Genomic DNA, 18,467 nt, shown 5'->3' with positions numbered 1-18,467 from the left:
TTCCTCATACTTCTTTCTCCTTTTCCTGTTTCTCTTTCTCCTGCTTTCTCCTCCTCCTTCTGTTATTTATGTCTTGTGTTGTTATTTTCCCCCTTACGTTAAATAAGTGTGGCTGTAAATAACACGCAGGATTTATTTGGACTCGTTTTGTTGTCTAGATTTATATTTGTGTCTGATAAGTGACAATGTTCGTCGTGAGCATGGAGAAGGAGTTGCCAATTTATACGCAGCCTGTCACTTCTTATTATTTCTTTGCTTCGGTTTAAGATGTGTTTGCCAATTTGTACGCACTCAAACAATTATTACTCACATATCTGCCTCGGTATATATAAGGTGTGTTCGCCAATCGGCACTCACCCATACATTTGTTACTCACATTTTTCGCCTATTTGTACGCATCCTTTTTATCAGTATTTACACCTGGAAGGAAAAGAAAGAAAAAAAATGTCCTGGTAGATGAAGTCAAGTAGGTTTAGAAATTAAGTGGTATGAAATGGAAGGAATAAATATAAATCTTTTTCTGTGTTCATTTTCACGTCCCAGCTCAGTTTTTTTTTCTCTATTTTTCATCTTCCTGATAAGTACGAAATGGACTGATGCGCACGAATTAACGAATATTTTAGTGTTATATTCATTTTCATACCCCTGCTCTTTTTTTCCTTCATAATGTAAGTACAAAATAGACTACATACGTATAAATTAGCGTACATCCTAGTGGCGTGTGACTGAGCCAAGACCCCAGCGTCGAGAGGGCAGACTTCACACAGTCTCTGCCGGCGGTTCCACGACGACCCACACGAACATCACCGAAAATTATGCGAGAAAAAGCTCTTAATGTAGGCAGGGAGTGGAGGAAGAGGGAGTCCGGAGGCGGGAAGGTAAAGAGGAGGAGGAGGAGGAGGAGGGGAGAAAAATTAAACAGAACGAGGAGGAGGACGAATACGAGGAAAATTATAAAGATGATGAGCGCAGAAGCCAAGAAGTGGTGGAGTATTTCAGTATATTCAGAGTTTGAGCATTTGCATTTATATTTTATCATTTATCTCGTTTATTATATTTATTCTGGTGCTCTTTATTCCGTGATGATGTAAGTTTGATCCACGGGGCTGAACTTGGCGCATTAGGAAAAATATTTGAAGTTGATATAAACACATTAATCTATTCATGGTGTTTTGCGATTATGCGAATTTATATTTTGTCGTTTTATTTATCTATTTAGCCATGTGAACTTGCAATTATTTACGGATTTCGGGACCCAGGGAACGATAAAATAGTCTCAAGTTAAACAGATACATCACATGAACCCAGCAATAGTATGTCGGTATTTGCATTTGTGATGGTGTGCTTTTAACCCCTTGGCTGCGGATTTCCTACCAGAAGACCTCACCAAGCTACAGGAATGGAATAAAAAGTGGCTGCTACAATTCAATGAGAAAAATGTAAAGTCCTGCACCCTGGGAGTAGATATCCAGCACACCAATAGCACATGGGAAACACTCCACTATCCACCACAGAGACAGAGAAAGACCTGGGACTATATGTTACCAGGCTACCACTGAAGGCCAAATCCATGACAATCGCAGCCGACGGGTTAAGGGGAGCATAATCTGAGTGAAGAGGAGAATGTTCGAAGCTAAAATAAAAAGATAAGCTGCAATTCGTGAACCCAAGTGCAGTATTTGGTGCGTTGAATGTGTAATGGTGTGTTGTTTTAGAGACTACATTTAGGTAAAGAGGAAAATATTCGAAGCAAACATTTTAGAACGCGCCCTCTATGACTGTGGTGCTGAAATTTTAATCCTTTTAATTTTTTTTTTTTTTTTTTTTTTTTTTTTTTTTTTTTTTTAGGGGACTGAATTGTTTTGGGCTAGAGGAGAATATGCGAGGGAAAATATTATAAAACGTCATTCTTTATTCACTACAAGGACAACACTACACTGAGCTAAGTTACCCCTACACTCTTGAAAACATAGACATGCATACCCCTTACCATGCATTGCTATCCAGAGGTGTGTTTATAATTATCGTACATAAAAGAAACTGCATTCGTGCTGTCCCGCTAACCACATAATCGTCACATTTACTCCATCAAAACATATAACGTGTGCACACTGTATTATTTAGTAGTTCGTTTCAGTTATCAACGAGTTTATGTAGGAGCGTGTGTATGCATGCTATTTCTCTGCTGCTGTGGTGGGGTTACGCATGCATTTTGCCGCCTTGGATATTGTTAAGTTATATTCATTCGAGGCTGTAAACTTAAAAACACATGCACCGTACTGGGAGGCAAAGAGAATATGTTGGGGTTACTGCAAGACGATTTGTAGGGGTTACTGATACAAATACTGGAAGCCGAGAAGTTCAGGTCCACATTCTCAAACGTATCGGCTCTTAATACGACAATTTTCTAAGGCCCCAGACAAGATTAACCAGTTTTTCATGGGTGATTTTCCCGTTCATGCTGCAGAGGTCGTATTAAACCAACACTAGGAACACAAAACAGTCCACGGAAAACCCAGCAACTTCTACGAGAGGCTTTTCAAACACGGGAACTGGGGTGACGATACGTTTGAGAATTCGGGCTTTTGTCACATGCTCCCAGGTCTGGTGTTCCTCGGTAGTGGCGCCCCGCAGCTCGCCAGTTTGGTTATGAGGCGTCTATAGAGCTTGTTGGAGGAATGGATCTGTCCCGGGGGTCGTTATTAGTTGGCTGGGCGTCACTGCACTCACACGGGCTAGACGAGACGTTGTTGTTGTTGATGTTGTTGTTGTGATGGTGGTGGTAAGAGATTAGCACCGACAAGTTTGTATTTTATTTTATTTATTTGTATTTGTTTTTGTTTTTTTTACCATTAAGAACAACATAACCGTTCACTCACCTGCCAAAAGCTTAACCGTAAAATATATAACTACAGATAGCCAACTGTATTTCTACACACACACACACACACACACACACACACACACACACACACACTCATTTCATTTCATCTTCCATTGATGTATATTTTCAGCTCTAGGGCTGCCTGGTACTTCATGCAGTAAACCGTTCATTATTTTTATTATTATTATTACACACACACACACACACACACACACACACACACACACACACACACACACACATTTTACACACTTGGTGGCCTTGCCGTAAATATATACAAGTGGAAGAGGAAAATGTAAGGAAGGAGGGGAGGAATGCGAACCAGCACAAACATGTTTCTCCAGTCTGCAGCGAGAAATCAAAACAAGTCTCGTATAATCTTGGTCTCGTCTCCTCGGTTCGTCTCCTCCCGTCGAGAGAACCCAAGAGAGTGTAAAGTGTAAAATGCTCGTGTGGCCGAGTCATGAATCTTTCCTGCATCTTAATTAGTACCAGGATACACCTTATTTATACTTTATTTATATTTCCACACTGCACCGAGCAACAACAACCAACACGGACATAACACACACAATCTCAGACCTCACAAACTTCAAGAGCAACGATATAAAGTGCTAAGACACTCGAAAGCTGTACCGTATTTTCGTTTCCAGCTTAATAGGCTTTGTTACGACGCTCCCAACGCACATAGTATCACACGTTAATATTTATACACTACAAAGATATCCATGCATTGAGCTGTGTCACCCCTACACTCTAGAAAAAAATACAAGCATACGTTTTATCATGACATTCTATCTTAACGTTGTGTGTATTTAACTATTTGTGGTATAAATGAAAAAAAAATGTGTTTGTAGAGTCCCGCCAACCAATAGACGCACCTAACATCACCATAGCCGATCCAGGATTCAGGACGTTTCTTAAGGTAGAGGAGGTAACGTTATAATTGTATATCGTAAAGAATCCTTATAACCAAAAACTAACTAAAATTATGAGTATTCTTTATCTTGAACACTCAACATTGAATAAACAACAGAACAATAATATGAAAATACGTACAGCCACCGTTGCCAGATTGTCGTACTCAGAGCATAGTGTTTACCGGTTTCTGACGCCTAACTATTGCCAAGAAACATCTGAATTTAACTCTTTTAACGATAACTATAAATTAGTTTCGTTATTGGAGCCCAGAAGACAGTTTTGGGGTAGAAAGTCAGGAAATATAATCGGCTGAGTACGTCTTGTGGATCATTAATAAATAAAAACAAAATATCCGGATAGGCTACTCTTTAGCCCATTACCTTCAATGGCACCCCCAAAACAGTCCCTCCGCCAAGTTTGTACCTCGCATTTGGTAATGTTAGGTGCGCCTATTATCAATGAGTGCATGTGGAAACTTGTTCGTGTGTGTGTGTGTGTGTTTGTGTGTGTGTGTGTGTGTGTGTGTGTGTGTGTTCGGCTCCTCTGTGCATAAACTTCAAACGTAACCTGTTCAAAACTAGGCCAGAGAGGGGAGAGGCGTCCTTCACGTGGGTGCCAACTTATGTCAGCCCGCCGGGGCCTCAGCCTCATCGCCGTTGTATATATGCTAAACACCTGCGCCAGACGCGTTGACAAAGTGCCACGTTTTGAGTTGCTGCGAGGATCAAAGGGGATGGTGCCGCGAACCTCCTCCCCTCTGACCTGGCCCTCTTGCTCTACTTTGCATGGGGATGAAGGTGATGGTGCTGGGACTTGATTTGTCGTAGTGATCATCATAAGAACACTATTTTCTGATTAATTACCATAGCGTTCATCTCTCTCTGATGTGGTCTGCTTGTTGTCGTTAATGGTGATGTTGGGACGTTCTTTGTCGTAGTGTGAATAAAAATGACTCCCCTAATAACACCATTTTCTGATTACCACATCGTTCGTCTCCTTTGATCTGGTCCCCTCGTTGTGATGGTGATTGACTTGCTTTAGTTTGCATAAAGTTGAAGGTGATGCTGCTGGGGCGTTTTCATTGTCGTAGCAAGAACTGAAAACAACTCTTCGTAATAAGGCCATTGTATATTTGATTACCGTAGCGTTCGTCTCCTTTGATCTGATCCGCTTGTTGTGTTAAAATTGGTGATGTTATTCTGTTGTTGTTGTTTTGTAGTTTGAAAAAAATAATATAGAGTTCCCTCGGCAGCATAAGATTTTCTATTTGATTACCGTAGCGTTCGTCTCCTTTGATCTGATCCGCTTGATGTATTAAAATTGGTGATGTTGTTTTGTTGTTGTTGTTTTGTAGTTTGAAAAAATAATATAGAGCTCCCTCGGCAGCATAAGATTTTCTGTATACTCTATCGCGATTAAGTGTCATATAAAAGCCTGGAAACTTCAAGGATGTTATTTTGTTGTTGTTTTGTAGTTTGAAAAAATAATATAGAGTTCCCTCGGCAGCGTAACATTTTCTGTTTACTCTATCGCGATTAAGTGTCATATAAAAGCCTGGAAACTTCAAGGATGTTATTTTGTTGTTGTTTTGTAGTTTGAAAAAATAATATAGAGTTCCCTCGGCAGCGTAACATTTTCTGTATACTCTATCGCGATTAAGTGTCATATAAAAGCCTGGAAACTTCAAGGATGTTATTTTGTTGTTGTTTTGTAGTTTGAAAAAATAATATAGAGTTCCCTCGGCAGCGTAACATTTTCTGTTTACTCTATCGCGATTAAGTGTCATATAAAAGCCTGGAAACTTCAAGGATGTTATTTTGTTGTTGTTTTGTAGTTTGAAAAAATAATATAGAGCTCCCTCGGCAGCATAACATTTTCTGTATACTCTATCGCGATAAGGTGTCATATAAAAGCCTACACACTTCAAAGAAAAAAAAATACTGTCCTTGCTACGTGTTGTGTGAGTGTGTTGATGATGGTGCTGTTATATTGAAAGAAGTTCAAATCCAGCAGTAACGATATCTTATTTTTTGCTGTGCCGTGGAAAGTATCACATAAATCCTCGAACAAAATATAATAATGATATAGAACAAAGACGTATTGCGTGTGTTGGTGGTGTTAGCTATCGTTAATGTTTGTTTGTTTTAGTATGAAAGAAAAGTTCAATGCCCTCAGTAACTCCTTTCTCTAATCACCACAGCGGGAAGCAGTGTTATAGAAAGCCTTGGGGGGTAAAAAAGGAACAATGTGGACCAATATCCTTAGTGCTCCTTACCTAGTTGCGGCCAATATTAATCTTCCCCACACGTAAAAAAAAAAAAAAAATCCCTTTACCTGCCCGGCTGTCCACCTGTCCACCTCTCCCCCACGCTAACGCCAAGGCCACACCCGCCGCGCCTTGGAGAGCGGCTGCCAAATAAACAAACCCTCTAATGAATATAAGTGCTAAGTGCTTCTAATCCTGTGGCTCATCGTAGCACCGTTTTGCTCGTCCTCTTTAACTCAAGCATATGCGGAGAGATATTTTACTTCACGTTTTGGGGGCTTCTTACTTTAAGCTTTTTGGTTACTTATGTTCATGAATTACTTTTAAACATGCGGTGTAAAAAGTGTTTATGATGCGCGGTAATCGATGCGCCTTTGAAGGAATCAGGTTAACATGAGACAACACCCAAGGCACACGAGTTTGAAGCGCACATTAGCCAAGGTGAGGAATTATTTACAGCTGCACGATGGGACGGATTATTGCGGGAAGGATGGGGAGCCTTTCGCCTGATTACAAGGAGACGCTGATGAGGGGTACAACAGGAGCTTTGTCAGGGAAGGGGACGCGAGTGCCGCTGTATACGTGTGTTCGCTGCGGCCCAGATCTGAAGGTGGGACGAACACAGCGGCGTGATTGTCTGACAGAAATTAGGAAAATCGGTCATGGGTGAATGGAAATCTTTAAAAGAATGTGCCGGGAGGGAGAGTGTTGACACTGAACTCTTTTTACATGCATCAATCATCCTCAAATGACTCGTTCTATATTTGCCTTTTACTATGTGTGTGGGCGAAGTTTGCCTGTGGCGGCGGAGCGCGTGGTGCCTTCCGTCCCAAGACGTTGTGCACGTAATCTTGACGAGTCGCGCAGAGTTTAGTGTTGCGTCTTGTTCATCATAGTCTTGTCCCAAAGGAAGACTGTGACCACTGAGAGTTCACGATGAGGCCGCGAGTGTGTGCCAAGAGACAAAATGAGTGAGGGCGTGGCTCCCCAGCCGCCGTCCGACACCCTCCCCCGAGACCCCAGTGATTATCATCTCGACGCGTTCCACATCACCGTGAGTGAGCCCCTCACCTCCCACAGCAGGAGGGACCAGCCCCTAACAGACTGCAGGAGTGACAGTCCCGTAACCAGGGCTAAAAGAGGCCTCGTGGGGGTCTCCATCGCACGAGCCTTCAGGAAGGTGTTCAGGAGCCGCACTCCGTCACCCAGCACAGACGAGCGAGAGGAGGAGCGGGAGGAAGAGCCCAACTCTGAGCCCGAGGACGCCAAGCTAGAGACGTCGAGTGACTCCGAATGTCAACATGCGGACTCCTGTGAACCCCAGCCTGAGGTGAAGGGGCTGCCGGTGCTGTCCGCCCTCAACAACAACAGCGTCCTAAGCTCACCCACGGAAGACGTGAGCAGTCCTATCATGAAGGACTTCTTGTCGCCTCACACCCCGGTGCTAGGCAAGTCCCAAACCTACTCGGCGTTATCTGAGGCTCTCCACCATGCTTTCCTTGAGGGCATGATCTGCAGCGGCGCGGAAGACATCAGTATATTGTCCTGCGACGACCTTCAAAGCCAAAGTAGTAAAAGCGACAATGACTACGCTCTCACTAAGTCTATAGATTACTCGCTAAACAACAAGAAGAGTGCGAGCTGTGTGTTGACCGAAGTGAGAGAGAGCCTGAAGAAGACCCTTGAGCACCGTCCCTCCATAGCCGTGCCCTCCGCCTCCACCAAGCCAGGCACCTTCCCCGAGGCCTGTGACGCCCCCACCGACGACGACAGCAGTTCCTACCATAGTCAGGAGGACAAGCATGAATCACACACATCTCAGGACCATGAACCAAAGAGTCTCCTCGGTAACCTCTTCTCTTCGCGGCGGCCGTCCCTGGCGCCTCATGCTGAAGATGCTAAGCACGAGGAAGCGGGGGCGCCTCAGGCCAGCCCGCGACTGAAGCTAAAGGAGAGTTTTGCCCACGAGCACAAGGGGCACAAGAAGCTCGGGGATAAGCTAAGCAAGGTGGCAGGGGTGAGTAGTGTGTGTGGAGCTCGCGCCAGTAAAGGTAAGGTTTCCTTCTCCTAAGTGGAAAGTATCTTGTCTCAGTACGTCACACTCACTGGAGCCGAGTACACCAAGCAGTAAGTAATGTATGTGTGACTTTTTATGTTTTCTCGAGCTAGTACAATTTTCCCTTCATCAACGACCAGCTACTGTGAATATGACTAGCTTGATCACATGCACAGGCATAGGAAGAACTTCTACTAAGCACCAAGATGTGGAAAGTTCGAACACTGATTCAAGTAAAGGTTTGTTTTGTATGTATGATGAGTGAATGATAAAAAATTACTGCATTGGATATTTGTCATGATAGGCGTAAACTTGTAAAGCATCATACGATTAAGACTATAGGTTCAGACTCATGGAATATCCTCAAATGCAGCTATCTCTGTATATATATTTTGAGGGAAGATATAAAGGCCATGTTTCAAATGTTCGAGTCTGCTCACTGTTTTTTTCAGGTGTGAGGCACGAGCGAGTATGATTTAGTACCATTAAGGTTGTTGACGTATTGACAGTTGTCCTTGAATAGACAGTGTGTGTATGTGTGCCGAGAGAGAGAGAGAGAGAGATTTGAAGCTAGAGGATAACCAGGTGCTAGAGGGCATTGTTGGTCAGCTGGGCCTCACTCACTCCTCGTTCCCCCGGCAGTACCTCCAGCGCGGCGGGTCTCGCCTGGCGGAGCAGCAGCGGCGCCTCAAGAGCCAGATCTGGAGCTCCGTGGTGACCATCGTGCTGGTGGAGGGCAAGAACCTGCTGCCCATGGACGCCGACGGCACCTCCGACCCTTACGTCAAATTCAGGTGAGAGAGAGAGAGAGAGAGAGAGAACCGCCCACACACCACTTCATAAAACTAACACCATATCTTAGCTCTCTAAACACAAACAAATCACACACACACACTCCCCCCCCCCCACCTCCCCCCACCCCCAGCACGCCGGGGGTGTACAAATAAGGTGCCCGATAAATAATAACTAAACCAGAATAAATAAACCTACACCAAACAATTTTACACTCCTGTCTTCCCTCCCCCCACCCCCATCCCCACCCCCACCTGTATACCTTCTCTAATAACCCATTTCCTCTTCTTCCCTTGATTAAAAATGATAATTTTTAACCTTATTCTCAGTTTACGTTCCATTATTTTTTTCTGTATGTACAATAAGCTCAGCCTCTTTCCCTATTATTTCGTGTAATTGTCAACAGCAAGTGATTAGCGCGCGTGATTGGCTGTCCCAAGGTACGCGCGTTTGGCTGCATGAGGGATGGTTCAGGGGTAACGAAGCAGTTCATTGTCGGGGTTTATTTTAGATCGATAGGTATTTTTTTCCACATTTTTGAGAGTAGAAATCAAAGCAGCACTCTTCAGAACCCCATGAACACGTGTTAATATGAGATAATTGCTGAAAGTTGGCATCTGATAAACCGAGTGTATCCAAAACGACTCTCCGCCTGTTCGTCACTTCCCTTCTCACTTCCTGACTGCAGTTCCCTTATCGGCCTCGCGCTGCAAGTCAATAAGGTGATATTTATTTTAGCGGCGATAGCTTACTGTTTTACCGGCAATAAATTACTATCCCTTTCGTTTACGTGCGCCGAGTTGCAGCGCGGGAAGGTTCTGTTGTGTACTGATTGTTTCTACTTTCAATTAGGTGTTTGTCAAGATGTATCAGTACGTAGTTGTGGTTGGCTATGATGTAGTAAGAATATGTAAAATGCATTCCATTTTTGTGAACACAGCAAGTATGTAGTGGTATAGTAGTAGTAGTAATAGTAATGGTAGTAGTAGTGGTAATGACAATAGTAGTAGTAATGGCAGTAGTAATAGTAGTAATGATGGTATTAGTGGTAGTAGTAGTTGCAGTATTTGTTGATGTAACCTTATTGATATGAAGCAACCATAACGTTTCCACCATTTTTCCTCAGACTTGGAAATGAGAAGTACAAGAGCAAGGCTGATTTCCACACCCTTCACCCCAAGTGGCTGGAACAGTTTGACTTCCACCAGTTTGACGAGCAGAGTTCAAATCTTGAAATCACTGTCTGGGACAAGGATGTCAGGACCAAGGATGACTTCATGGGCAGGTGGGTGAAGGTTTCAAGTTTTACATTCATAATTAAAAATATCAAGTGGAGGCTTAGATGGGACATAGGAAACTCTGATGCCTCATATCCCTCAGGAGGTTTCACTTTATTTTGGTGATAATAGAAAGGTTCCTGATTGTGGCTGATTACACAACAAGTGGTCGCTGTGTGGTTTCATGAAGTATGTTAATTAGTTCACACTGGAATACATGGGTAGGATCTCTGCTTATTTACATATTAACCCAGTAGCAGCAGGGATCATGTTTCTTAATGGTCCCTCTAAGCGAGAAAAATGAGAAAAAATCATCACTCATACAGACCATTTCATAATATATGTCGAAGCATTTGTGGTCAGTTTATGTATCATCTATTTTGGGGGGGTTTAAATCATGGCACAAATTTGGCCCGTCGCTGCTACACGGTAAAGCCACAAATTTGGCTCGTTGCTGCTACCAGGTTAAAATATACTAAAAGGAGTGGTGTTGTATTCCAGTATAAAATGCTTGCGAACTTGCATGGTTTTTAGTTATTCTTCCTCACCACAGGCTGTAGGGCTAATGAGTCAGAGATGAGCTCCGAGGCCACGTGCAGCCATAGCATATGCTCCCATGGAGTACGACACATTCCTTTAATTTATTTCCCTCAATGTTTCTTTTTATATAGTTTTGTATTCGGTCAGTTCATATCACTCATGCACTGCCCTTCACCTGTGACTCGGAATGCATTAGAATAATATGGTGCAGATGGGGGTATGTATGCTTTTTGCGCCATTTATGCTCGGCTCATGCTGCCCCCTGGAACTCATTCTTGATTCACTTGGACAGTTTCTTCTAGAGTCTGGGTTGATGGGTGGTCTTCAGGACAGCATGACATTTTATGTCATGTATTGGTGAAATGAAGGGGGAACACTTAACTATTGTCCTTTAAAACAACTAAGGATAGTCGTGTATCATTTAGAGAGGGAACTGGAAGTAAATGGCATGTTTCTGAATATTCAGTTTAAAAATGTCAGCCACTAGTCAAATTTTCCACCTTTATTATCTCAACACAGGTGTGTTCTTGATATTTCGAAGTATGAGAAGGAGAAGACTCACCATATCTGGGCGCCTCTCGACAAAGGCGCCGGCTCCGTCTTCCTCCTCCTCACAATATCTGGCATCACGTCCTCAGAAACCATATCAGACCTTCACTCCTTTGATGACAACCCCAAGGAACTTCAGAACATGGCTGCCAATTATGTAAGTAAATATTGCTTTGTCTTCCTTCTGTAATGGGAAGGGTAGCTGCTTGGAGGCTTGTTTGGGGGGACCGTTTGGGGTGGAGGCGGTGAGTAAGTGAAGCGACATGCAGGTACCGTGGTGAATGCTCGCCATTAGTTAGTTATAAAGTTGTTGAGAAACATTATCAATGCACATGGCTTCTATAAATGTACATCCTAGATCTATTTAAGTTTAGATGTAAGATTTTGTGTGTAATGTCTTTCTGAACATATAAAGCCATTTTTCTTCCTTTTGTAATCAATTTGTTTCATATACTACTGAGAATAAAAACACAAAAGTCTTTAAAATCTGTCATTAATATAGTGAACATTTTATTTTACCAGTAGTACATGAGTCATTGTAAGTCACTGCTATATTTTCTCCTCTAGAAATGGACTCGAACACTGCATAATGTCAAGGATGTTGGGCACTTAAGGGTCAAGGTGTTCAGGGCACAAGGCCTTGCATCAGCTGACATTGGTGGCAAGAGTGACCCATTCTGTGTGTTAGAACTTGTCAATGATCGCCTTCAGACACAAACTGAGTACAAGACTCTCTCTCCAAGCTGGAACAAGGTCTTCAACTTGTAAGATGATGCCTTCACTTCACATGTTGTGTTGCTATAAGTAATAGTAGATATGGAAAAATTATTTAAAGATTCAGTCATGTTACTCATGCTTTCTAAGACAAATTCACATTGATTATGCATTAGGGAAAGTTTTGGAAGGATATTGGTGTGATCATGGGAGGTAAAGAAAGGTTTTAAAAATAGTATTATCTTTCCAACTCTTTCATATGCACTGGAGACATTGGTGTGTAATGTAATGCCACAAGCATGAATACGTGCTGTGGAGATTAGCTCCATAAGAGATGCATGTGGTGTGTCAAGATGGGATAGAGAATGTAATTAAGATATGCAAGAAAGTTTTTGATATGAGTAACAGCAAAGAGAATAGATTGTGGAGCAAGTGAATTGGTGGTGTGATGCTCTTGAGATGTGACAAGAACGAGGATGGCTTTGTGAAGAGTATACGAGGGCAAGACTGAGGAAGAAGAAACTAGGGTGAGCCTGCCAGGAAAATGGATCAACAAAGTGTATAAGTGTTGTAGAGAGAAAGTTGGCAGGTGAGGGATGGAATGTGGTAAGAAGTGCCAGAACAGCTAAAATTGGAGACATATCTTCTCTGGCCATCCCCATGGGGAAAGTTCCTATGGTGGGAAAAGGCATTGGGGATAAATATAGAATAGATCGGATTTCCAACTATTGGATCGAGGATGATTAACTGGGAGGTCACAGAACCTTGTTAAAACTGTCTGGGATGAATTATTTTTATAGCTTATCATTGAGATTTGTTTTCTATGCTTTCATTCTGCTGGTGCTGTATGCCTGCTGGCGAGTGTTGAGAGGGCATCAGGACATCTTTTGGGGGCATGTCAGGGTCGGTTATTGGGTGAAAATTTGTCTTAAAAATGGGTAAAACAAACTACTGATATCAGGGGGTCACCGGGTTTTCAAGATTTGGGGAAAAGGGTTGTGAATGCAAGAACATTGGGAACCACTGGAATAGAGACTTATTGTATGAGGCTGTCATGTTGGGATATCAGTACATCAGGAAAAAGAAGAGTTTACATACTCTTCTTATTCTGTGTTGGCAGTAACTCATTTGTAAACAGTATTGCTGCCACAAACTTCCTAGTTTTGTACTGTGGTGGATGATTTCAGTATGTTGTGCTACTTCAGTAATTTCTGGCACATCGAGAACATTTGGTGGTAAATGTTCCTATGTTGTTTAATATCAGGAACATTTTCATCCTGCCATCAATGCTTACATCTAATTATGCTCTTTTGTACATTTTCAGCAATGTCAAAGACATACACAGCATTTTGGAGGTAACAGTCTACGATGAAGACAGAGATCATAAAGTGGAATTCCTGGGCAAAATTGCAATTCCATTACTGAAGATCAGGAATGGAGAAAAGAAATGGTAACTATAATATCACTCCACAGTGTCCATATCATACAACATCCCTGTCAACTCAACACATCAGTCAGTATATTTTTACTGGAACATACAGAACCAACTACCCTTCATGATATATCTCGTTGCCTGAGAAAAAGCTACAATTTCATATTATGTTCCTTCATAAAGTTTATTTCATAATGGGTTGTGTGGCACATGCTTTCCAGCATTGAAAAAATCCATTTTTCACCAAATTTGATTGACAATGTTTATCATTTTTTACCTATCTCATAGATTTGTCACCTGTTTAATATTTCATATTGTCATTCCTTTTCATATTCCTTTTATGCATTTTCTACACTATTTATCCTATATTACCTGAAACATTTTATAGTCTACACATAAAAAAAAAAAAAAATGGTAATCTTTTCCAGGCATGCTTTGAAAGACAAGAAGCTGAGGATGAGAGCAAAAGGACTCAACCCAGAGATTTTATTAGAATGTACAATATATTGGAACCCCGTAAGTATTGTTATTGTTAATATGCATCAAAATGGCTTCATCATTTGCCAACATAGCCTGAATCTCTATAGACCTTTGGTGTTACAACCTGCTTCCACTGATAAAGAATTGTACTGGCAGAAAATCTCATGCCTCCTCTACATAGAAAATCTTTTAAAAAGAGACAGGAAATGCCACATTATTTACTTCTTCCTTTGTTTCAGTTACGAGCAGCTGTGAGGACTTTCATGCCCAAGGAGGAGAAGTTCATGCAGGTGGAGCAGAAGTTCAAGAGACAGGTGTTCATAACCAATGTGAACCGGTTGAAGGCATGCATCATGGACTTCATTGAGGGTGGAAAGTTTATTAAGTAAGTGCATCAGAACTTTCCTCCCCACCAGACTGGTTTCCCATAATGAATATATAATTTGTATCAGTTTGAGATGTAACAGTGTCAGGGATTTTTGCATAGATGGTGAGTGATAGACTTTAATCACTCATCACCCATAACACAAATAACAAATTCTGGGAACTCCTGAAGGTAGTGAGCGTTACTTATACTGCAAACAGTTAACAATTCTCTCTTCAGACTTGACACCAGGAAGAATCAAGGACACATACTTATTTGAACATTATTATTGCCAGGGAGTGTTCATTCAGTTGTTAGTGTGTATCCAGCAAGGACTTCACAGATGTGCCAATAAGTTTGTGTCAAAGCTCATGAGGAATTTATAGAAGTCCTTAATTTCTTGGGTAACTTTTCAAGCTTGTCTGATTGAAAGTTGAATTCCTAAATCTAATACTAATGTTGCAGGTCTTGCTTTGAGTGGGAGTATCCAATCAGGAGTACTTTTGCCTTCATTGCTTTCATGGTGGGAACTTACTGCTTCGAGCCCTACATGATCCCCATCATCCTCTTGATTGTGTACCTTAAGAACTACATTGTAAGTATGAGAGCATTGTTATATATACAGTTGACCCTCCATTTCCTGAATTTGTTTCCCTGTCTTCTGATTTCATGGACCAATATTTTAGATAATTGAATTTTCACTAAAGTATGATTTTTTTTTTTTTTTCTCCTGACCACATTTCACAAGACATTCACATGATAGTGCATACAGCATAAGTATTGTTTTTATTGTGTCTCTGTAAGTGTGTGGGTCGGGCATTTTGTATGAAAGTTTATTCATTGGTATCCATATTTCTATTAATTTTGGTAACTGGCAATGGCTGTAGAACAAACATATACCAAACACCAACACTAATTCATGAGATGTCTGGTATTAAGATTTGCATTATGTACAAAATGTGATGGAACTGGTGCTGGACAAGAGTCATTTGTGTCTTAGCATGATAACAAAGACAATGAAAAGACTCACCCCTGACCGGTGTCATGTTTCTCCGCGTCCTCCTGTTTCTGGCCATCTGTTTTGTTTACAAAACCAAAAGTCGGATTGCTATGAACACGGATATGTGTACGCAGCTAGTCGGGTAAGACAATTTTGTTTTTTGAAAATAGCAAGATGCTATTTCCCATAAATTTAATGATGTATCACTGCATGAAGGCTATTTAATGGTCCTTCACTTCACCTGTTACAAAACAGAGCGCTGTACTGGATTCATTGATGTTTTCCTATTAAAGAATAAAACAATAAGCCATCCTGTGCTTGAAAACACTGAGGGGACAGCCATGTACACCCAATCAGCTGCATACATGGATCCGTACGTGTTCATAGCAATCCACCGTTTGGTTTGTAAACAAAATGGATGGCCAGTAATAGGAGGACGAGGAAAAACACGACACCGGCATGTGGCATGTAAACAAAAATGGTGCTGCAGGTCAGATGTGCGGTGGCGGTGCTCATCATGGAAATGTTTATATTCTAACTCTACACCATTTATGAATTTTGTCTAACATAATTGAGAATATTTTTTACTTAGAAATTTGAGCAACAGTTTCCCCTTATAGTCTGCAAAATGAAGGGTCTCCTCTATACTTTGACTTCACATGTCTGTCTCTGTTGGCAGTATCTGTATGAGTTACTACACCAAGAATATTAGTCAATTTACTGCTATGACACTGCAGTCGGTTTAATAATAATAATAATAATAATAATAATAATAATAATAATAATAATAATAATAACAGGTTTATTAAGGTATGGCAGCCATTAGGCTGAAAATATACAAATGGTAAATACAATAAACTAATACTAAATAGGCAAGGGGGGGGACCTAATAATAGAAACAAAAGGGAGAGGGAGGGTGGTGTGAAGGGGGCAGAAAGAGGATGGCGACGAGGTGCTAATCTACACTGCGGCCCTTTGGGTTAACAGGACTATCTCTACTGGGCATTATTCGTCATCAGCACTATCACCGGCACTGCGCTTTGTTTGAATCGGCCAGTTCGTGATGCATTGAAGGGGGTGAGTTTATTGTGATGCCTGGTGAAGTGGGTGGGGGGGAGGCGCGTCGGGTGGCAGGAGGTGGTGGTGGCGAGGATGGTGAAGCAAGGTGATGCTAAGTTTTCTGCTTTATAATTGCCTCGGGAGACTCAGGGTGGTCAGGGCATTGTCGTAGGTGTGGTAATCAGGGCCTGAAATGACCCTGAATGCCTTCTTCTGTACTTTCTCAAGTTGCTGTTGATGGGTGAGGGTAAGGGAGGATGACCATGCCAGGGAGGCATACATGAGTTTTGGCAGTATAAATGCTGTGTATGTACCGCACAGCTCAGCAGCCGGTGCCCCCAGCGTCCTGAGTCTACGCAGCATTTACAGCTTGTAGGAGGTTGCTCTGACAGTGTTGGAGATGTGGAGCTTCCAGTTGAGAGGGTTGTCCACAGTGATTTACTGCTATGACACTGCAGTCAGTTTACTGCTGTGATGCAGCCAGTGTGCTACTTGTGACTGGTCTTGTGATTTTGATTTGTTCCTGATCTCATCAGATCAGGTGTTGCTGCTCTGCTTTATAACAAAATATCTTAGTCTTCCACAATATCTTAATCTTCCATTTAAGTCTTAACATGTAAACATCTCTCGCACCCAAATAATTTGTTAAATTTTATGTAGTTTTCACTTTATAGAGACTGATGATTATTTGTCTGCAGAAAGTGCAAAACACTTAAAAAATAATTAAAATTATTTGGGGCTGTGAGAGACTGATATGTTAAGACAGCAGCCATTATGATGGATGCAGTTTGTTCTTTGAATTTCAGTCTTTCTTTAGGTGTAAAAAAAAAGATGCCGCAAAAAGACATTTCAAATTACGTATATGTATCTACTACAGAAAGTAGCAACTTGCGACATAGATTTCACAAGCAATTTTGCATGTCATAAACTACAGTAAACTACATATGAATTATATTTCAGGTTTTCTAACAAACTTGAAATGTGTTTTACACTTAGTATATAAATATACACAAAACCTCAGAATTATGAATCTGTTTCATTCAGTAATGGTAGACAATATAAAACAGTACCTTGTGTATGTCCCAACTCTTAGTCTGTATAGGTGGCCATAAGATTCTATCCTCTTAGGGATTCTGTGGCCTTGCCAGCCATCAGCTATGGAATGATCCATGTTTGTGTGTGTGTGTGTGTGTGTGTGTGTGTGTGTGTGTGTGTGTGTGTGTGTGTGTGTGTGTGTTCACCTCTTGGTCTGCTGCGGGTCTCTCTTGAGACAGCCACCCATTCCCCTATGGAAGAGCACAAAGCTCGTAGTACCGATCTTTGGGTAGGACTGAGACCACTCACACACAACACACCGCGACAACGAGGTCACAACTCCTTGCCTGACGTCACGTACCTACTCACTGCTAGGTGAACAGGGGCTACACATGAAAGAAGATAAACCCAACTTATCTTCACCCAGCCGGGGAATTGAACCCCGGTCCTTCTAGTTGTGAGCCAGACGCTCTACCCCTGAGCTACCTGGCCGTGTGTGTGTGTGTGTGTGTGTGTGTGTGTGTGTGTGTGTGTGTGTGTGTGTGTGTTTTACCTATTTGTAGTCTACCGGGCCTGAGCTAAGCTCTAATAGTCCCGTCTCCATATTTACATTTATCCACCTTTAAGTCACTCAAACAGGTTCCTTTATTAAGTTTCTTCCTATGTCCTCTCTGCCCCTGCATTCTCACAGTTAAGAAGAGATCATCTCTATCCACCTCATCAAACTTATTTACCAACTTAAGCGTGATCAGATCTCTTCTTTCCCTTCTTTGTTCCAGTGTCGTCACGTCCATCTCCTTCAATCTGTCTTCATACGTCATATTCGAGAGTTCTGGGACCATTTTAGTTGCAATTCTCTGTATTCTTTACAACTTTCTGATATTCTTTGTGTGTGTGTGTGTGTGTGTGCCTGCCTGTATGTACTTGTTTATATAAGAGGCGTCTAGAGCACGAGGGGCAAACATGCTAACATGGCAGATTTTGAGTTTTCACTGGTTTACGCAAGATGGAAGCACTGTGCAACCCTCTGTGAAGGTGAAAATGGGAAGTCGGTCTCCATGGTCCAGTAGAAGGGTGGTGAGAGTAGCGTGTTTTTGC

General features: G+C 41.9%; 1 protein-coding gene across 3 annotated transcripts in view; it reads left to right on the top strand.

Annotated features, from left to right (window-relative positions):
* Nucleotides 1-5,560: 5,560 nt before the first annotated feature.
* LOC127005894 (multiple C2 and transmembrane domain-containing protein-like) overlaps nucleotides 5,561-18,467 on the top strand; it is a 30,977-nt gene continuing 18,070 nt past the window's right edge. The window contains exons 1-9 of one of the 3 annotated variants that reach the window (XM_050875237.1): nucleotides 5,561-8,088; nucleotides 8,770-8,921; nucleotides 10,046-10,204; nucleotides 11,256-11,442; nucleotides 11,853-12,049; nucleotides 13,324-13,449; nucleotides 13,860-13,947; nucleotides 14,151-14,296; nucleotides 14,741-14,870. In XM_050875237.1, coding sequence (XP_050731194.1) covers nucleotides 7,039-8,088; nucleotides 8,770-8,921; nucleotides 10,046-10,204; nucleotides 11,256-11,442; nucleotides 11,853-12,049; nucleotides 13,324-13,449; nucleotides 13,860-13,947; nucleotides 14,151-14,296; nucleotides 14,741-14,870 — 2,235 coding nt within the window. In that variant the 5' untranslated portion in view covers nucleotides 5,561-7,038. The remainder of the gene's footprint in view (nucleotides 8,089-8,769; nucleotides 8,922-10,045; nucleotides 10,205-11,255; nucleotides 11,443-11,852; nucleotides 12,050-13,323; nucleotides 13,450-13,859; nucleotides 13,948-14,150; nucleotides 14,297-14,740; nucleotides 14,871-18,467) is intronic. The other 2 variants (XM_050875238.1, XM_050875239.1) reach the window with 2 other exon arrangements.

Source organism: Eriocheir sinensis, chromosome 31 (genome assembly GCF_024679095.1).
Source record: "Eriocheir sinensis breed Jianghai 21 chromosome 31, ASM2467909v1, whole genome shotgun sequence".
In the NCBI taxonomy this organism is placed as follows: Eukaryota; Metazoa; Arthropoda; class Malacostraca; order Decapoda; family Varunidae; genus Eriocheir; species Eriocheir sinensis.
The sequence above is the reverse complement of the archived record's forward strand: the minus strand, read 5'-3'. Positions and strand labels throughout refer to the sequence as shown.